At 36.6% G+C, this 18,531-nt stretch overlaps 1 protein-coding gene across 2 annotated transcripts; it reads right to left on the bottom strand.

Annotated features, from left to right (window-relative positions):
- Positions 1-1,120: 1,120 nt before the first annotated feature.
- LOC135767083 (polymeric immunoglobulin receptor-like) lies at positions 1,121-17,192 on the bottom strand. 2 transcript variants are annotated; one of them, XM_065276683.2, is made up of 8 exons: positions 17,015-17,192; positions 16,511-16,843; positions 16,087-16,386; positions 15,968-16,001; positions 2,182-2,238; positions 1,972-2,066; positions 1,623-1,678; positions 1,121-1,542 (listed from the first exon to the last, which is right to left on the bottom strand). In XM_065276683.2, exons 1-8 carry the CDS (start codon positions 17,070-17,072, stop codon positions 1,474-1,476), a joined length of 1,002 nt encoding a protein of 333 aa, XP_065132755.1. In that variant the 5' UTR covers positions 17,073-17,192; the 3' UTR covers positions 1,121-1,473. The 2 variants fall into 2 exon arrangements, with proteins under 2 accessions (XP_065132755.1, XP_065132756.1); XM_065276684.2 differs by having other exon boundaries at positions 1,121-1,539.
- Between the last annotated feature and the right edge of the window lie 1,339 nt (positions 17,193-18,531).

Here is an 18,531-nt window from a genome sequence, read left to right as displayed (position 1 = left end):
TGTTAAATATTACCCCCAAACACAACACCACTGCATCATTGTTATTAGTTATTAACTAGCTACTGTAATATTTTACATTCCAGTGGTGGGGGGTGACTTCTGAGGGCCATGATGCGATAAATTGACATGATGAGCCAGACACATGACAGTCTCAACACACATTTTTTATTCATGCCCCTCTTAAAAGTCACCAGCCTCCACTGTTAATTTCCCTGATAACTAATAACTAATTAATAAAACTTTTGGTGTCAGAGTACTTACCTAATTAAGTTCTTAGTAATAGATGTTATAATAAAATGTAACAATAAAAAAATCAATAATGGCTTCGTACGTGGATTGCTCCGTTAGCTGGATTTGATTGTTGACGATTTGTCTTGATCCTGGATTATTTGGTTCTTCGTTCACCTTTTTAAGCAGAGGTGATACAGACAGTCTGACGCAGTCATGTATTCTTCATTACGAGCGCAATTTGCGTAAGATGCACGATTAATATGAAGAGCTTTTCAAATTCAACACGTAATAAAAAGATGGACAGATAGACATTTGCACATAAAGTGCTTATTAGTACCTCAAAGGTACATATTGGTACCGGGTGTGCCTCATAAATCTTAAAAAGTGAAGCCGCTGGCTCTTTGATCGCCGCAGTGCAAGTCATAAACCCGCCCTCTCCATTCAAACGAAATTATTCCAATACACTTCCAATAAAAGTTTTCTGAAAGAAGGTTTTGGTCCTTTCAAGTAGTATATATGTTCAAGTGTTTATTTTTGGGAAAGGTTTCATTTTAGCTTGTAATTTGATGCTATATAAATGGGGCGTGTCGTTATGATTGGCGTGGTTGAATTGGTTGCGCGAGCATTTGTGGAAGTTTGATACCGCGGCTCCGCATCCTGCTCTACGGATGATTCCTTCTACGCATGCCTTGGGTCCACACTGACGTTTTTACGTAACATGGCGGCGACCATGGTCGGACATTTTTGTCTTCAATTCATTACAATGGAGGGAGGTGACGTCGCATCATCCATCTTTTTTACAGTCTATGATTGGTACCTTTTAAAATGGTAATGCCGCAGTGGCAGCTTTTGTACCTACTTCTGACAGTGAATAGCAGTTCTGAACAAATTAAAAGAAAGGGATTTTATAGTAAGGAAAAACACAATCACAGAGATGCAGTTAAATATGATAAAAGAAGTACTGATGAACAATAAAATTTTCTATCCCAGTTATGAACTACAAAAAAGACATGTGTGCAAATTAAAAGTTATGTCTACAGTTTCCAATCCTAACCAATGAACAGGTTGAAATAAATGAAGCAATCATGCATGAGGGCATTCTTAGTGGTGGTGTTTGAAATAGATATAATGCATTATAATACAGATTAGAGATGTTGTTGGTTAAGCAGAGCTGCTGAGCTGTTTAAAAAGTCTTGAGATTTAAGAAAATTAAGAAACAAGAAAAATAGGTGCTATGATGACTTATTGTTTCTGTGGGTTCTGGTAGTGAGGTTCTACAGTGCTGTACAGGGTGCCATCTGCTGTAACCTGCTGGAAGTATTACAACTATTAAATTACTGTATGGTGTCAAATGAAATGCATTTCTATACGAATATTTGTGGACAACTTACTGCTTTATGCCCAGATGGATCTTCAACAACACAGTTAGTTGTGTCTACGTTGGAATCTGATGGAGAAATGTTTTTAAAAAAACATTTTTATTATTAAACATCTCATTACTTAGCAAATCTCGTTATTTTAATGTCACGTTGATAGCAAATTAGGGTTATCCCTTACAAAAATTAACCATGGTTTAACTACAGTTGAAACAGAAAAATGTGGTTAACACAAAATAATTATGGTTTTACTAAATGCATGGTTTATATTAAGAACCACACCTAATTCAGATAGAGATATAGCTGGGGGTGCCATTCATTGTTTAAAATGAAATAAAAATGCAGGAGTTTATGGCAAACTGACCGGATCTCCTTTTCCATTTCCAGATAAAAACACCAACCAGAATCATAAGCAGTAGGACCCCGGCAGTAACTGGAATCCACAGCGGCACTGCACTCCTGTGAGAAACAATTTAAAGAAACATCAGCAAGAAGTCAATTCTGAACACCAAAATATTAATATCATTATTATATATTTTTATATAAGCAATCTTTAAAAAAAAAAAAAACATACGGTTGTTGTTCATTAAATGCTGGTATAGTATTTTTTGTATTATTTTCTGTTTCAGTTCTGCAAAAACAGAGAAGAAAAATAATTTGTGGGGCTGAAAAATAGTTATTTAAAAAGTTTTTTAATTAAAGACATGTTATTTAAAGACAGAAAAAATAGAGCAAGAATAAAAAAAATAATTTAGTTTGTCGATGTTCCCTACACTCCCAGAAGAAAAGATACAAAAGCTGTCACTGGGATGGTACCGTTTAAAAAGGTCCTAATTTGTAGCATTTGGGTACAGATATGCATTCATTTGGTACCAAAATGTACCATTGAGGTAATAATATCCACACATACCCGTAAACAATCATTACACTTGATTCTGTCACTTGGGCTCAATATTAATGATGTAGAAACATCACCTCAGAGCAATGCTATTTCAGACCACTGCCTTGTCTCGTACACTGTACTTCTAGATAGGATCGCTCTGTAAACACGCTACCTTTTAGGCAGAACAATCATTTTCACTACTAAAGATTGCTTTATTAGTACTCCCAGACATTTCCCAAATGAAACAAGTAGCAGATAACCGTGAAGATTTGGGCTGGGTTCCCCGATACCTACACTCTAAGTCGTCCTTAAGTTGTACCTTAAGCTAAACCTTATAATTAAGCTAATACGTGTTTCCCCAAAACGTTCTTAGTTAAGTTTACCTACTGTAAGTCATACGTTCGTAAGGTTGGTCTGGAGCACTCTTATTGCGCTTTTCCATTGCATAGTACCCCACGGTTTGGTTTGGGTCAGGTCGGGTCAGCTCAACTCACTTTGGCTTGGTTAGCTTTTCCATTGTGTATAGTAACACTTCGCAGTGGGAGGGATTATAGGCGTGTCGGGAAGTATTTGCGCTGCCTGCAGCTGTATCATACATGAGAGCGTTGTTGGAATGCTAAACATCCCCATACATTCATTTATTTCTCAGTCCGCCACAAAATCAAAATTAACCACCACAAAGATGTTTGCACATTTGTGTTTATCACTACCTATGTTCAACATTAATTTCTATACAAAAACCGGTGGCATCATTAGTCGATGCACTCCGCTGAGCCTCATTTAAAGGGAAACTTCACCCATTTGCATTAAGCTTTGTATCGTTAGAACCCCAGTCATGTTTTTGAATGGTCGTGCATTATTCCCTCAGTTTCCCCTGAGACGGGAGAAATAATGATTTCAGTGAGGCACTTCCTTCTTTCAATGATGTAAAAATCGTCATTTTGCGTCATTGAAAGAAGGAAATCCTGTATCTTTGTTGAGTGTGAAAGACTATAGACACTCATTCCTCATTTTTCCAAGGTGGGGGCTATGGGTGGGACCAGCTCACGCTACAGACCTATTACAGATCAGTGGGTGGGACTTACGAAAAAAAAACGAACACAGACGGAAAAAACGCCATCTTTATGCTAAGCTAAGCTAAACAGAAGTCGTGGAGCGAGCCAGACTTCATGTGACAATAACAGTTGAAGTTAATCATTATTATATGGAAGAGGGTGATTTCGCAAGCGTGTTGCTCTAATCCACTGTTCATTGCACCTTTATGAGCCACAATACAGCAAAATTCACAAAATTCTGCATTTATGTTACATTTCGACTACAAATATGACCCACTTTCCATAAAGATTAATGTTCCTATCGGTAAAATGGCCCTTTAAGTTGAATATACACATATAATGCGCATGTGCATTGCGAATGTGGTAAAAACTGTTATGGTGTTCCTGGTTCTCAACCTGTGGATGTTTTTTATTGCTAAAAGGGAGTTTGGGAAATTAAAGCAGAGCACGGATGACAAAATTTTTGCTCAAGACAGCGCAAGCTAGCACGAAGGTAAAGCTAATCTTTACATTATAGCGATGACGCTGGTAGTGACGATTCTCTCAGACCAATCAGTGATCTACAGTGTTTTCGCGTCACGTTTGGTATCAGCTTGGATCACTTGGAACCCCAACCGAGGTGGTACAAAAAAAGTATTGGGTACTTTACTGCACCCAATGGAAAAGCTCCCAAAAGTAAGCCGCCCGATCCAAACTAAACTGTGGGGTACTATGCAATGGAAAAGCGCCATAAGCTATACCTTATCCCACTTGACTCCGCTAGGGGCCATGACTGTGATAATTGCAGTCTATATAACTAAATATTTGTAAAAAAAATTACAGTACACTTAGTGTTCAATTAGGGATTTTTTTTATTTAAAGAATAAACATTTACATAATTAGACATCATTACCCTGATGGTTGTTAGATATTTAATTAAGTTTTCCAAAAGGAACATCAGCTGCAAACTATTATTACAGGCTTAAGAAACTATAAAAAAAAATTATTTTGGGTTGGTGGTCACGTGACCCGCTCTTGAGACCTCGCTCCCTGCTAAACCAAGCATTATAATCCGCTTTTACCCCAAACAAACGTCATTTTTGGCAATGTATGCCTAAACCTCCTCGCGATAAAGATTTTCCTATATTTTCGACGCCCGGTCCCTCCACTGGGAGGAAGAAAACGTCGACTCAACCGACCGCGTGCTCGAATAGTGAGGATCAGCACGGCGAAACTAGGCCCTCGGATGCCACCGGCACGGCAACCATGGATCAGATTTTGACGGAAATCAAATCTGTTGCTTCACGCGTCAATAACATGGATGAATCTGTTGAAGCTCACTTAGAAATGATACACAGTACCTTGGATGACACTAAAACATCCATCGCATCGGTCGAGCTTTCTCTTTCCAATTTATCAAATCGGGCAACAGATCTGGAAAGGCGAATGGATGAGGCCGAAACTCGGATCTCTACTACAGAGGATAACTGCGAAAACCACAGCACCCAAATAACAGCTATGCAAAAGACAGTGTATACGCTACAGCAGGGATGGGCAACTTCGGTCCTGGAGGGCCGGTGTCCTGCAGAGTTTAGCTCCAACTTGCCTCAGCACACCTGCCTTAAAGTTTTAGTATGCCTAGTAAGACCTTAATTGGCTGCTTCAGGTGTGTTTAATTATGGTTGGAGCTAAACTCTGCAGGACACCGGCCCTCCAGGACCGAAGTTGCCCATCCCTGCGCTACAGCTAAAGGTTGACGACCTGGAGAACCGCAGACGTCGGAAGAATTAAAAAATTGTCAATCTCCCTGAGAAAGCGGAGGGTTCCACTTCACTCGCGGACTTTCTCCAATCGCGGTTTCGCTTATCCGGCACGGCTCCGCTGTCTCCACAACGGGCGAATTCGTTTTTTTGATACCCCTGAATCCGCCACCGCCTTCTTGGAAACTCTTACTTGAGAGATTTTATTCACGTTTGTACGGGAATTCTGACTTGATTTAAGTGATCCCCTGTTAACATCTCTTACTTTCTTTTGACTATATTTAACGGAGCTAACTTTATTGAGAATGCACATTCTGTAAGGTTGGATTTAATTTAAAAAATAAGCTAGCTCTCCGTTTACCATATTCCATTAGCGTCCCCTGCTGACTCACTTTTCTCAGTTGGGTTCTTATGTTTCTAATAATTGTTTGGTTTGGCCGTTCTCGGTCGACGTCCGATCTGTTATGGTGGTCTTTAAATTGAGTTTGAATTTGTATTTGTTTACTATATTTGTTGACTTCATTTTGGGGAATTTTACTCTGTCGTTTGGGGACAGAGTAGGGGTGGGTGTGCGCTGTAAGTTGTTTTTTGATATTTTATTTGTCTGTTGTAAGCCAACTCTCTGTCATCTCACTATATCAAAAATGTTTGTTTTATCGGTGCGTTTAACTCGTACTCCTTATGGCTGGTTCACTTAAACTTATTACTTGGAACGTTCAAGGGATTGGTCATGTAATTAAAAGGAAAAAAATCTTAACTCATCTGAAAAAAACAAAAACCCGATTTAGTACTGCTTCAGGAAACAAAATTATCCGACACTGAACATTTAAAGCTGGGGAGAGATTGGGTGGGTCAAGTCTATTTTTCCTCTCGCTCGCAGAACAAAAGAGGAGTAGCTATTCTTATTAATAAAAAACTACCTTTTATTTTAGAACATAAGGAATCAGATCCTGAAGGGAGATTTATTATGATCACTGGTTCAATCCTCAATCACCATGTAACTATTCTTTACGTTTATGCCCCAAATTATGATTCCCCTAACTTTATATCTCAGATAATCTTACTGTTCACTTACCATTGTAAAGGTTTAGGTTTCTTAGCCGGAGACTTCAATTGTATAATGAATGCCTCGTTAGACAAATCCTCATCCGCAAAGGTATCGAATCCTAAATCATCTAAGGTGCTCAACAATCTATGTTCAGACTCTGGTTTAATAGATGTATGGCGTCAATTAAATCCTAAAGTGAGAGATTATAAATTTTCCTCTCACCCTCACGATTCATATTCCAGGCTCGACTATTTTTTCTTCCTAAACAATTTTTACATGCAGTTCAATCTTGTTATATTGACTCTATCGCCCTATCAGATCATGCAGCAGTAGGCTTGCAAATTGATCCTGCTTTCAATATTCCTAGAACCTCAAGTTGGAGGTTTAACACATCTCTTTTGAACAGTGATCCTTTTTTATCTTTTGTTTCAGATAGTTTGTCTTAATTTTGGCTTGACAACAGAGACTCTACAGTGTCTCCTGCCATGATCTGGGACGCAGCCAAAGCCACTTTACGCGGTCATCTTATCTCTTATACCTCTCATCTTAAAAAAGCCAAAGATATTAATAGGAGAAGCCTTGAAACTGAGGTAACCAGATTGGAACAAATACATAAGCAATTTCCTACTGTTTCGAGCTTAAAAGTTTTAGTGAATGCAAGAGCTAAGCTAAATATGGATCACACCTCCCATATTCAGAGGCTTCTGCTCTTTACTAAACAAACATATTACGAATTTGGCAATAAATCCAGTCGGTTACTGGCATATCAACTAAAAAATCCAAATAATGACCGGTCAATTAATAAGATACAAAATGTATCTGGTGTCACTTCGAGTGACCCTTTAATCATAAATAGCACTTTCAAGGAATTCTATAAATCTCTATATAGTTCTGAATCAAAAGCTTTAGACTCTGACATTGATGCCTTTTTAAGTAATATCACATTACCGGTATGCTCTGAGGAAGACCGTCTTAATTTAAGCTCTCCGTTTTCAGTAGAGGAGGTTTGTTCAGCAATACAGTCCATGCCGAATGGGAAGTGTCCCGGCCCAGATGGTTTCCCATTGGAATTTTTCAAAAAATTCTGGTCTAGTATCCACCCGATTCTCATGCCTGTGATTAATGACATCTGGAAAGGTGAAGTTCCCCCATCTTGGAGACACGCTTCAATTAGTCTACTTTTAAAAAAAGATAAAAACCCTCTAGACTGCTCATCTTATAGGCCTATTAGCCTTCTAAATGTGGACTATAAGATAATTGCAAAAGTTCTGGCCCGTAGATTGGAATCTATTCTTCCCAAGGTGATAAATCCCGATCAAGCAGGCTTTGTGAAATCTAGGCATGGTTCGGATAATGTACGTCGTGCTCTTAATGCTATACATTATTTTCGTACTCAAAAAAAGGCATCAATGATATTATCTTTGGACGCCGAAAAGGCTTTCGACCGTGTGGAGTGGCCCTTCATATTTTTTGGAAAAATTCGGATTAAGTTCTAAATGTATTAATGTTATTAAGTATCTTTATTCAGATTCTGTTGCCTCTGTTAATACAAACGGTCTAATGTCTGAAAGCTTTCCAGTACTTAGAGGTTGCAGACAGGGATGTCCCTTATCACCTTTATTGTTTACTTTATTCATTGAACTAATCCTGATATATCCGGAATTAAAATTAAAGGGAAAAAACACGTCATCTCTCTATACGCGGATGACGTTCTTTTATACCTAGAGAATTTGCAGACTTCTACTCCTGCCGTTTTGAATTCCTTAGCCTCGTTCAGTAATGTATCAGGTTATAAGGTCAATATGGAAAAATCTTCGTCTATGTTTTTTAATTACTCTCATAACTCTCTGATACAATTTCCTTTTAAGGTTTCTAAAAAAGGCTTTAAATATTTGGGCATTTTCCTCACTCCAGACTTAAATAATCTGTTTGAAGCAAATTACTCTTCTTTAATTAAAAAAGTTAAAAAAGATTTAGAAAAGTGGACACCTCTACCAATCTCCATTCTTGGGAGAGTTAACGTCATTAAGATGAACATACTTCCTCGACTAAACTATCTTTTTCAAAATCTCCCGTGCTACTTAGCTACATCATTTTTTAAATCTTTGAACTCCTACATATCTCGTTTTATTTGGAACAATAATCAACAGAGAGTCGGTTTTTCTAAACTCTGTAAACCAAGGGACCTTGGGGGTCTCTCCTTACCCAATTTCCAGCTTTATTACTGGGCTGCTCAAATCAAAATGATAACAAACTGGGTTAGGAATAGCCAGGACGCTCCATGGATTGATTTTGAATCTTAATTTTGCCATCCAAGAAGATTAGATTCTTTGTGGTTCATTAACAATATAACTCAGATAAGCTCACTTACTGACAATATGATTGTTTATAATACATTATTAGTTTGGAAGGATGTGAAAAAACATTTAAATATCCCTCAAAATATATCCATCCACTCCCCTCTGGCATTGAACCCGGACTTTCCCATTCAGATCAGGAGCATTGGACTGCTGGACCGGAATTTTAAAGGTCTGTCTGATTTCTCAGGATTGTTTACGTCTGAAACTTTGAGATCATTCGCAGAAATCAGAACTGAGTTTGATATACCTTCCGAAGACTTTTTTAAATATCTTCAAATTCGGCATTTTACAGAATCTCTTATAAAGCAAAACATATTTCGATTCAACTTATCAGAAATGGAAGAAACCATATTGTCAGTTAATTCCTCCAAGGGGCTTATCTCCAAATTTTATACCTTACTAGCTCATTCTGATTCCTCAGTTTATGATTCTCTGAAACCTTTGTGGGAACGGGACCTAGGAGTTCTGTTTACTTCTGAAGATTGGTCCAGGATTTGTGGTGGTATTTTTCCAAAATGCACCTCAATCTCCATACATGAACAAAATTTTAAATTCTTCCACAGAATCTATTTTACACCTGTTCGCTTGTATAAGATGTTCCCAGGTTGTTCCGACCTTTGTTTTAAATGCAAGTCTTGTAAGGGCACATTTTTTCATGTATTCTGGTCGTGTGTTCACATCCAACCATTTTGGAGAGGAATTCACTCTGCAATCCAGCAAATAACAGGAAGACGTTTTATTTTATCCCCCTCATTTTTTTTGCTGAATGACATTCCTAAAGACCTACTTGACTCAAACTTCAAACCTCTGTTTACAACCTTTATATTTCTGGCTAAGAAATGTATATTTTAAAATGGTCTACACCTCAGGATCCCCTACTATTTCTATGTGGATTTCTCAGCTGTCAGCCTTTCTTCCCTTGGAGAAACTAACTTATGATCTCAACCACAAACAGGACAAATTCAGGAGTCTTTGGGATCCTCTCCAATCCATTCTACAAAAACACTAACCTGTTTTATTGTGAGAATTTTGGCTGTTTTGTGTGTGTGTGTATATATATATATATATTTATGTTTTTTTGTAAACAGACAGTTTTGTAAATTGTACATCTTAATTAACTTACAGCGCTTGGGGTTTGTTTGTTTGTCTGTCTGACTGTCTTTGTTTTTGATGTTTGTATTATTTGAAAAACCTTAATAAAAAACAAAAAAAAAATTATTTTGGGTGAAGGAGTTGGTGAAAATATGGGAGCTATACAGCTAATCTCACTATTTCATTTGTGCATTTGATATCCGTTAAATCTTTAGTCTAGTATTTTAGCTGCAAATAAACAAATCAAGTAAAAATCGCATGCCACAGGAGCACATTCATCACAAAATCATAATTGTTGATTTTCCTAATTATGATTAGTGTTACTCATAAATCATAATGTTAATTTGACTTTGCATCAAAGTTTTTAAATGTTTTATAACTTTAATAAACGGCTCCACTTGATTGTATAGTTTTTTTTCAGTTTTTTTTCATTTGATTGTATACTCTTCTATAAGATCAACAAATTTTCCACATTAAGACTAATCAAACTTAAATCTGAAGCAATCATAATATATATTTATATATAATATCAATATACTGGAAAACTATATTGGCATCAGTGGTCAGGTTTAGCCTGGTTTAGATTGTATCTAACCAACTGCTATCACTTTGTTTATGTAAATGAGGAAGAGTCATATCACTCCCTGGTTAAATACGGCGTACCACATGGATTTGTTTTAGGCCCTCTCCTGTTTTTGTTATATGTTACCTCTAGGAGACATCATCAGGAAACACAACATAAGTTTTCACTGCTATGCAGACTCAGCTTTACATCTCCTCAATCCTAGTAAAACCCACCAGTTTTCTAAGCTAAGCTAAAAGACTGTATTAGCGATATTAGTGACCGAATGGCAAATAACTTCCTTATACTAAACTCCAATAAGACAGCGATACTTATTATTGAACCGAATCACTCCAAACAAAATATGTAAGAATACAAGCTGCCCATAGATGGCTGCACTGTGGTGCCATCTTCCACAGTCAAGAACCTAGGTGTGATGTTCGACAGCAATTCATCCTTCGATAGTCATATCTCCAAGGTCTGCCGCACAACATTCTTCCATCTTTAAAATATATAAAAAATACACCATACCTGTATGCTATCTGCATCGGATGCAGAGAAGCTTATCCACGCTTTTATGACCTTGAGAATAGATTATCGTTACTCAGGGGATGTCACACAAATCAGGTAAATAAGCTTCAGATGGTTCAAAACGCCGCTGCTAGAGTGCTCACTTGATCTTAGAAGTATGACCACATAAGCCCAATTTTGGCATCTGTACATTGGTTACCAGTTAAATATCGCATACATTTTCAAATATTGCTAATTATCTACCAAGCCTTAAATGGTCTAGCACCTTCATAGCTTACTACTATCAGAATACAATCCATCACATACACTGCGATCGCAAAATTCTGGTCACTTAATCAGTGGCGGAGCCAGAGGGGTGTCCAGGGTGGCACTGGACACCCTTGACATGTCACTGGCCACCCCGTGTGCCACCCCAAATTTAATGCGCTACTTTCACTTAATCGCTATGTTTATTTTCGACGTGCGGCAGCGCAGCACATTGTTAAAAACATTATGAATATCAACCCTCCCTGTGGTCGCGGCGCAAACTCTTTAATTTGCAATCACTGCGCAAAGAGACTTGGATTACTCTGCTGATTTTGGACATACAGATATGATTTATACATCATTTAAAACGTTAAAGTGTCATTTTTTGTGTGTCTATAAAAACTGAATGCTGTGCTTTTAACGAAATTAAGAAAATATACATACTGCGCGTTCTGTTATCTCTCCATCAGTGATGTCTTTTCAAAAACGCGTAAGAAAAAATACTGTAACTTAACGAATACTTATCATACCATCAGAAGATAAATGTCATGTCTACATAATGCTTGGAATCTCTTTAAAATGGTGTAAGTGAAATCGTACATTGCTAATACTACATGATTTCACCGTATATGCTGGAAGTGTGGTAATTTTCTTGTGGACTGAATAAAGTCTAAGATTGCCAATTCTTTTTACAACAAAACCCAGCACCATGTTTTCATTCTTGACGTGATCTTTATAGGCTACTGTATGATTGTTAATTCGACTGGATTGCCACATTGAACTTGAAAGCGCGTTGCGCATATCCGATAGTGCGTGTGCACCAGAGCTTAAACGACTTCATGTTCGCAACTTCGCGTCTTTTTGGCTTAAACGGACAAATGCTCATATGTCAAAATATATGAGAAAATTCTGTCATCATTTTTACATCCTTATGTTGTTCTAAACCTGTACAAATTTCTTTTTTCTGATGAACACAAAAGATATTTTGATAAATGATGGTATGCACACAGCTGTAACCATTGACTTCCATAGTAGGAATAAAAACAACATAATGGAATTCAATGAATATACCATTAATTGTGTGCTTACCATCATTTATCAAAATATCTTCTTTTGTGTTTATTAAAATAAAATACAGGTTTAGAACAACATGGGTGAGTAAATGATGACAGAATTTTCATTTTTGGGTAAATCCCTTTAACAGACAGTAAATCAGATGTATAAGAAATACAGTAGAAAGATTTAAAATTCACTCTTATTATGTTTATATTTAATGCGATCAAAAGATTCATTTATGCTAAAGTAGCTTTGGCCACCCCCTGGCCACCCCATTAAAAAATTCTAGTTCCGCCACTGCACTTAATTATCCATAGAGTATCAAAAGTGTCTAAAGTTGGCATATCCCTTTCCTACTTAGCCCCTAAGCTCTGGAATGAATTACCAAATAATGTTAGAGAATCGGACACAGTCAATCAATTTAAGTCTAAACTAAAGACATTTCTCTTTAACAAAGCATTCACATAACTCGCCTGGGTAATATACCTATGCTGCAATAGTTAGCCTGTCTGGAACTGAACCGATATTAAACCACAGTACTGTATGACACTTGCATTACATCCGATTGGCCCCTATGCTAATAGAATTTTGTTTCTCTCTCCCTGTCTCGTCCTCAATCCCGAGAACAATGAGACTAACAGACCCAGTTCTGGCTGCCATGAAGGTCATCCCACCACTTCAACGTGATGCCCAGCTAGGGATGGGAATCGAGAACCGGTTCTTCTTAAGAACCGGTGCCCAGTGAATCGATTCCTTTAAACCGTTAGCATGCCTGCTTAACGATTCCGCTTATCGGTTCCGCTCGTTGCAAATGTGTCATGACCTCACACATACGCTGTGTTGTTTTGGTTTAGAACGCAGCAAACATTGCATTGAGACAGAACGATCCAAAGTTTGGTTATATTTAGTGGTGGGCAGCGCGAGGCTTCGTGAAACACTGAAAAAGTTGAATCAATAACTTATATTTCACACGAAACTACGACAATACGGTCGCGTGTTTGATACAGTATTACACAACTACACCAGCGAGTTAAGCACCAGCGGAGCTAACGGGACGCCATCTGTTATTAATGCCGAAGGTAATGTGTTAATGTTAATGTGAGGGCCATTTCATTATGTAAACTTTTACTATACGGATAATCTCCGTTGTCATTGTCCATCTGGCTGGCTCTCACACTGGCTCAGAGGCTGCAGAAAGTGTCTCTCGTGCACCTCTAGCTACTCCGTTTATAGAAGCAGGGAGAAATAAAATGACAGAGGCGAGGATAAACAAATTTCACCGAGCAGTAGAGGCGGACACTACTTAAGTACATAATATATTTAAGTACATTTAAATCTAGTAATGTTTTTTACTTTTACTTAAGTAAAAAGTGCTTTTACTCAAGAAAAGTAAAAGTACACAATTTTTATGTAATTATGTATTAAATCAATTTTAATATGCAATATAAAAGGAATACACAGTATGATTCTATGCTTTAGAATGTATTGAAAATTTTTTAGTAAAGTAAATTTTTTCCCAAGACAACACTCTGATAAAGCACAGATGCTTGGAAAATGAAACTCAAGTAGTGTCCACCTCTGCCGAGCAGTGACTAAGTTTGTGGTAAAGGGTTTGCATCCGTTTGCCACAGTAGACGCTTCTGCATTTCGGTAGCTTAATTTGCTGTATTTTGTCCAGCATCATGTCTTTTCAAAAGAAAATGATAAATGCATGCATGACCAAAAGTTGCATGTTTTATGTCAGTCTTTACTTTAAGAAGTAGCTCACCTACTTTTAAGTTTGTTCTGAGGTTGCTACACATAATTTGTGTATACTCTGTTCTGTGTCTTCTAAACAGATATTAAAGCGAGTTAATACAAACATACAAATTTGTGCTTATTCCCTCACCCAATGAGAATCGATAAGACAATCGATAAGGAATCGGATTGATAAGCAACATCGATAATGGAATCGTTAAATTCTTATCAATTCCCATCCCTATGCCCAGCCAATGTCAGACAAACAACCACCGACTGCCCCCGTTTGATCTACATATTCGTGTGTGTGTATATATATAGTGTTTTAATTCCCATAAAATTTTATATAATCATAACTATTATATAATACATCCTCTATATCAACCCCTGGGGAGTCAGCTGAACTTAGCACCTCTTCTATGAGTTACATTAATACTTACACTGATTCTTGAAACTTTGGCAAAAACATGTCCCACTAAGAAAAGTGATAATTCTGTTGGAAATCAATAACATTTTCATCAAGAAAAAGAATCAAAGTTATAATCAGGGGGTCCTTTGCACATATGTAAGGGTCTCTTATAGGTTTATTTTGATTTTTTATTAATTTAATGATTATATGCTGGCCCATTGCCTACAAAATCAGCTGTCCTCGGTTAAGAGATAATAATTTCAACTTGATTAAAAAAGCCAAAAGTAATAATTGTATAGAATAATATATTTACCACATGAACAAACAGTGAGTTTTGAACAATATTTACTATTATTTTGTGATTGCTCAAAATGTGTCCCACATATTCGTCACCACCGTCAGATATTTATAAAAAGCAAAAAAATCAGACAACTATAGGGTCAACTGCATTCCTGAGGACTCCATTTTCAAACCTTCAGCTCTACTGCATGCTTCAAGATCACTCAAGCTCCTGTATGTTTGATATTTTCTCTTTAACTTGTTCATATTTTTGGACACTGCTACTGTGACAACCATAACATGTCAACACCGTCATCTTTGTAAAAAAAAATATTAGATTAGATTATGAAATAAATTTATCATTTTTAAAAAGAGGTCTGAAGTAGCTAGCAACAGAGGGGAAACAAGATGGCTAATGTGAACAACTCATCTATTTCATGTGAAAGAGTAGGTTTTTCTCACCACCGTCAGATGTCACCACGTCTTTTCTGTCAGGTTTTATGTATTTTAGGAATTTATGATTTGATATTTGTTCATCACAGTGCTCAGGATTGTTATTTTTTGGACCGAATATTTACATAAAGTTTAAGCAAGAAGCCATTGACTTGACTGGTTTACATTTTGGAATAATGAGGCCACTGTCACCACTGTCAGATTATTGTCACCACCGTCAGACGGAGTTTTATTTGTTTTAAATGAATATATTTACAATATGTTTCTTCAGTGCTGTTGAGTTATTAAATTAATAGTCTATATTAATACAAAAATATGTTTATTATATAAAAAAAATCTTTACTTCTTCTTTTAAGGCTTAAAGTAAATGTTGTATGAGTAATAACTGGAAAAATTTATTTTTATGAAAAAAAAAAATACAAACAGGGGAGGTTGCACCAGTAAATTGCTTAACAGCCAAGACCTTGGTCTATAATGATAAACCTTCAGATTTTGTAATTATACTTACTTTTTTTTTTTAAATTTAAATCTGTTTTATCCAAATTCCCAAGAATCACTGTTTACTCTCGCTAGTATGGTTTAATCTAAGCCACTGTATTTTGCTGCTTTTGTTTATCGATTTTTCTGTTATTATGTATGATTTTTCTTTTATTAATGTAAATCTGCGTGGAAACAATTGTGAAAAGCGCTACAGTATGTATATATTTATATAAAAAATTGAATGCAGTACAATCTTTCTGAAAGGGTACCACCTCAGTGACAGCTTTGTACCTCTTTTCTGAGAGAGTGGCATCAAACCCATGACATTGGCCTGTTGCAGGCAGCCACCAGTGACTTTAGCTACTGAACTGTTTGATTACCAGAAACATTACTTTAATCTTAATGTAACTAGAAAAGACTTAATACTAACTTGCTTTCAGTGCTGTTGTCTGGGGTTGCAGCAGCTGTAGTAGAAAAGAGCAAAACAAGTTTAACTATTAACTAGTTCGTATGCAGAAAGTCTTGATTTTATTGATTATTGAGTTTTACCTTTGACTGTGATTTGTACAGGAACCAGTAGATCTTGAACAGGAGGCTGTTGAACATTTACAGAACAGTAATACCAGCCAGAATCACTCTTCATCAATCCAGACATCACCACAGTCAAAGATCCTCTCCCATCATCACTGATCTCAATTGATGCATTCTGGGATGTGTAACAGCTCTTGTCTTTATATCTGCACCACTGTTTGTGTTTATTCTTATATTTATTGCTGTAGAGACACTGTACACTGATATTACCACCTTCATCTACAGTTACACTGCTGGACATCACAGAGACATCAGGAGCTGTCATCACAGGAGTGTTGTTTCAGATCATCATTTACATGAGAAATGAAAGAGATAAAAGAATCTAAATTACAGTAATATTTCCAAAAACTACTGCAATTAAAAGTAAATTATTTTATAATACCAGGTTGAACATGGAGATAAAGGTCATCTGTGGTGGTCATGTCTCCTGGTTGTTCACCAGTCTCTACAGCACAATAATAAGTCCCATTGTGTCCACCCTTCAGGTTTCTCATAGTCACAGTAAAAAGACTCTGAGCAGGATCATCAATTACTATCACATCTCCAGCTGTAGTGTTTGTGTAAATGCGAATGTTATCGTATTCTGAGTACCAGAATTTCATCTGTTGTGTGTATTTCCTGTCATAATAACATGGGATAGTGACTGATCCTCCACTCTTTACTGAAAGATGTCTTGTATCATAACTGTATGATCCATCACTAAAGCATTCAGGACCTAAACAAACAATACATCAACTATTATTAGCTTAACACTGACACAATAAGTAATAACACATGTCACTGTAACAATATTATATCATCACATGAAATTAAATTATACACTTGAATGTTTATTTATAGACCTGATCAGTTAACATCAGAAACACTGAACATTGAACAATCTTACCTAAAATATGGAAAAACCAGATGATGTAGAAATAAGTTGTTTTTCTGTATGCGACCATCTTTCAGCTCTCTCGTCCTTTTTCTAAGTTGAGTACTGTAAGTGCAATAACTTCTACACTTCCTTTCTGATAACCTTTTAGGACACAGCAGACAAAATGCTCTCAGATACACTGTGCCTGGCTAACATCTAGGAAGGAAAGACAAAAAAGGGAAATAAAATCTAAATATTCACATTCATGAGCTTCTCTATGCGTGAGAAACAGAGGTCAAAAAACTTTAAACCACTGTGACATCAAGTTTGTTGACTTTCCAATAACAATTATCTGGCTTTTCATTAAAACTATTTTTTAACATGTCTATTACAGTATCATATTGGATTATTTAAATGAGTTTTATTTATATTGTGCGTTATATTCTTTTAATTTCACTGTGTAATTCCTATGTATGTCTGCAATATGTTTGTCTTTCTTCTGCACTGAAAGCTCCTTTAACCAAGACCAATCCCCTTTTTCCCCAAGTTTTTATACTTGGCAATGAAGCCCTTTCAGATTCTTTGTGTGTTTTCTGTCAAAATAACATGGGAACATATAATAAGAACATTCAATACCTGAATAAAACGTACTATTAGAAGTATTCAACAAAGGATAACATATATTTTAATATAAAACTCAATACATCAACATCTTGACTAAAATGAACCAAAAGCAGATTAGGGTAGGGCTGGGCGATATGACTCAAAAAATTATCGAGAAAATGTTTTCCATATCAGTCGATATCGATAATTATCATGATAAATAACAAATCTTTACTCCTGTCAAATTTAAAGGCAGATTTTTGCTCCTGAATGAAAATTGTAAAAACCAGACAGTTAATAATGGTTTTAAACTACTTTTTATTCAGAACATGACAAATACAAAAACTAAAATCTTGTTTTAATGCATCTGTATTAAATGTAAATCTATTTGTTATGAAATCAACACTTTCTGACACAAAAGCAGCAGACTACTGTCCCTTTAAGACCCAAGACAGACTGCTTTAAGTTTCAATATACTGAGTAACAGCTGTTTATGTTCACTTAAACAAGAAAGAAAACTTAGTTCAGTGATCACGCGTGTGTTATACATATAGACCGTTTCAGCAGTAACAACATAAACAAGCGGCTGTCGCGGTCCGCACGTAACTTCCGGTAAACTCCGCTAAGAATAAATAATAACAAAGTTCTTTAAACGTAGTTTATTTATATAACAAGCAAAACAAACAACACATAGATTACCTAGGAAACCAAAACATTTGTTATTTTCGACGAGGCATTCGTTCAAGAGATCAGTTTAGTAACTAGTCAGACCATTAAAAAAAACGAAACCGGAAGTAAGGTTCGGATCCAGACGTGTATCACGTGCGTCCGATGAAACCGTCTATACGAGCTATACACGCTGATAAATGGATGTCAAGGGTGTCACTTTGCTGTGGGAGCGCACATACCCAAACACTATATTCACTGCAGTGGTGGATCTGCTG

This window comes from Paramisgurnus dabryanus, chromosome 6 (genome assembly GCF_030506205.2).
Source record: "Paramisgurnus dabryanus chromosome 6, PD_genome_1.1, whole genome shotgun sequence".
In the NCBI taxonomy this organism is placed as follows: Eukaryota; Metazoa; Chordata; class Actinopteri; order Cypriniformes; family Cobitidae; genus Paramisgurnus; species Paramisgurnus dabryanus.
Note: the sequence above shows the minus strand (reverse complement) of the source record. Positions and strands in the feature narration are given on the sequence as shown.

What these genes read in the sequence shown, in the direction of transcription:
- LOC135767083 (XM_065276683.2), bottom strand. Translation starts at nt 17,072, where the DNA reads ATGGTCGCATACAGAAAAACAACTTATTTCTACATCATCTGGTTTTTC. An exon ending in GAAATGGAAAAGGAGATCCG is followed by an intron (nt 1,679 to 1,971) that starts GTCAGTTTGCCA and finishes TTTCTCCATCAG; the next exon opens with ATTCCAACGTAGACACAACT. An exon ending in ATCCATCTGGGCATAAAGCA is followed by an intron (nt 1,543 to 1,622) that starts GTAAGTTGTCCA and finishes TAATACTTCCAG; the next exon opens with CAGGTTACAGCAGATGGCAC.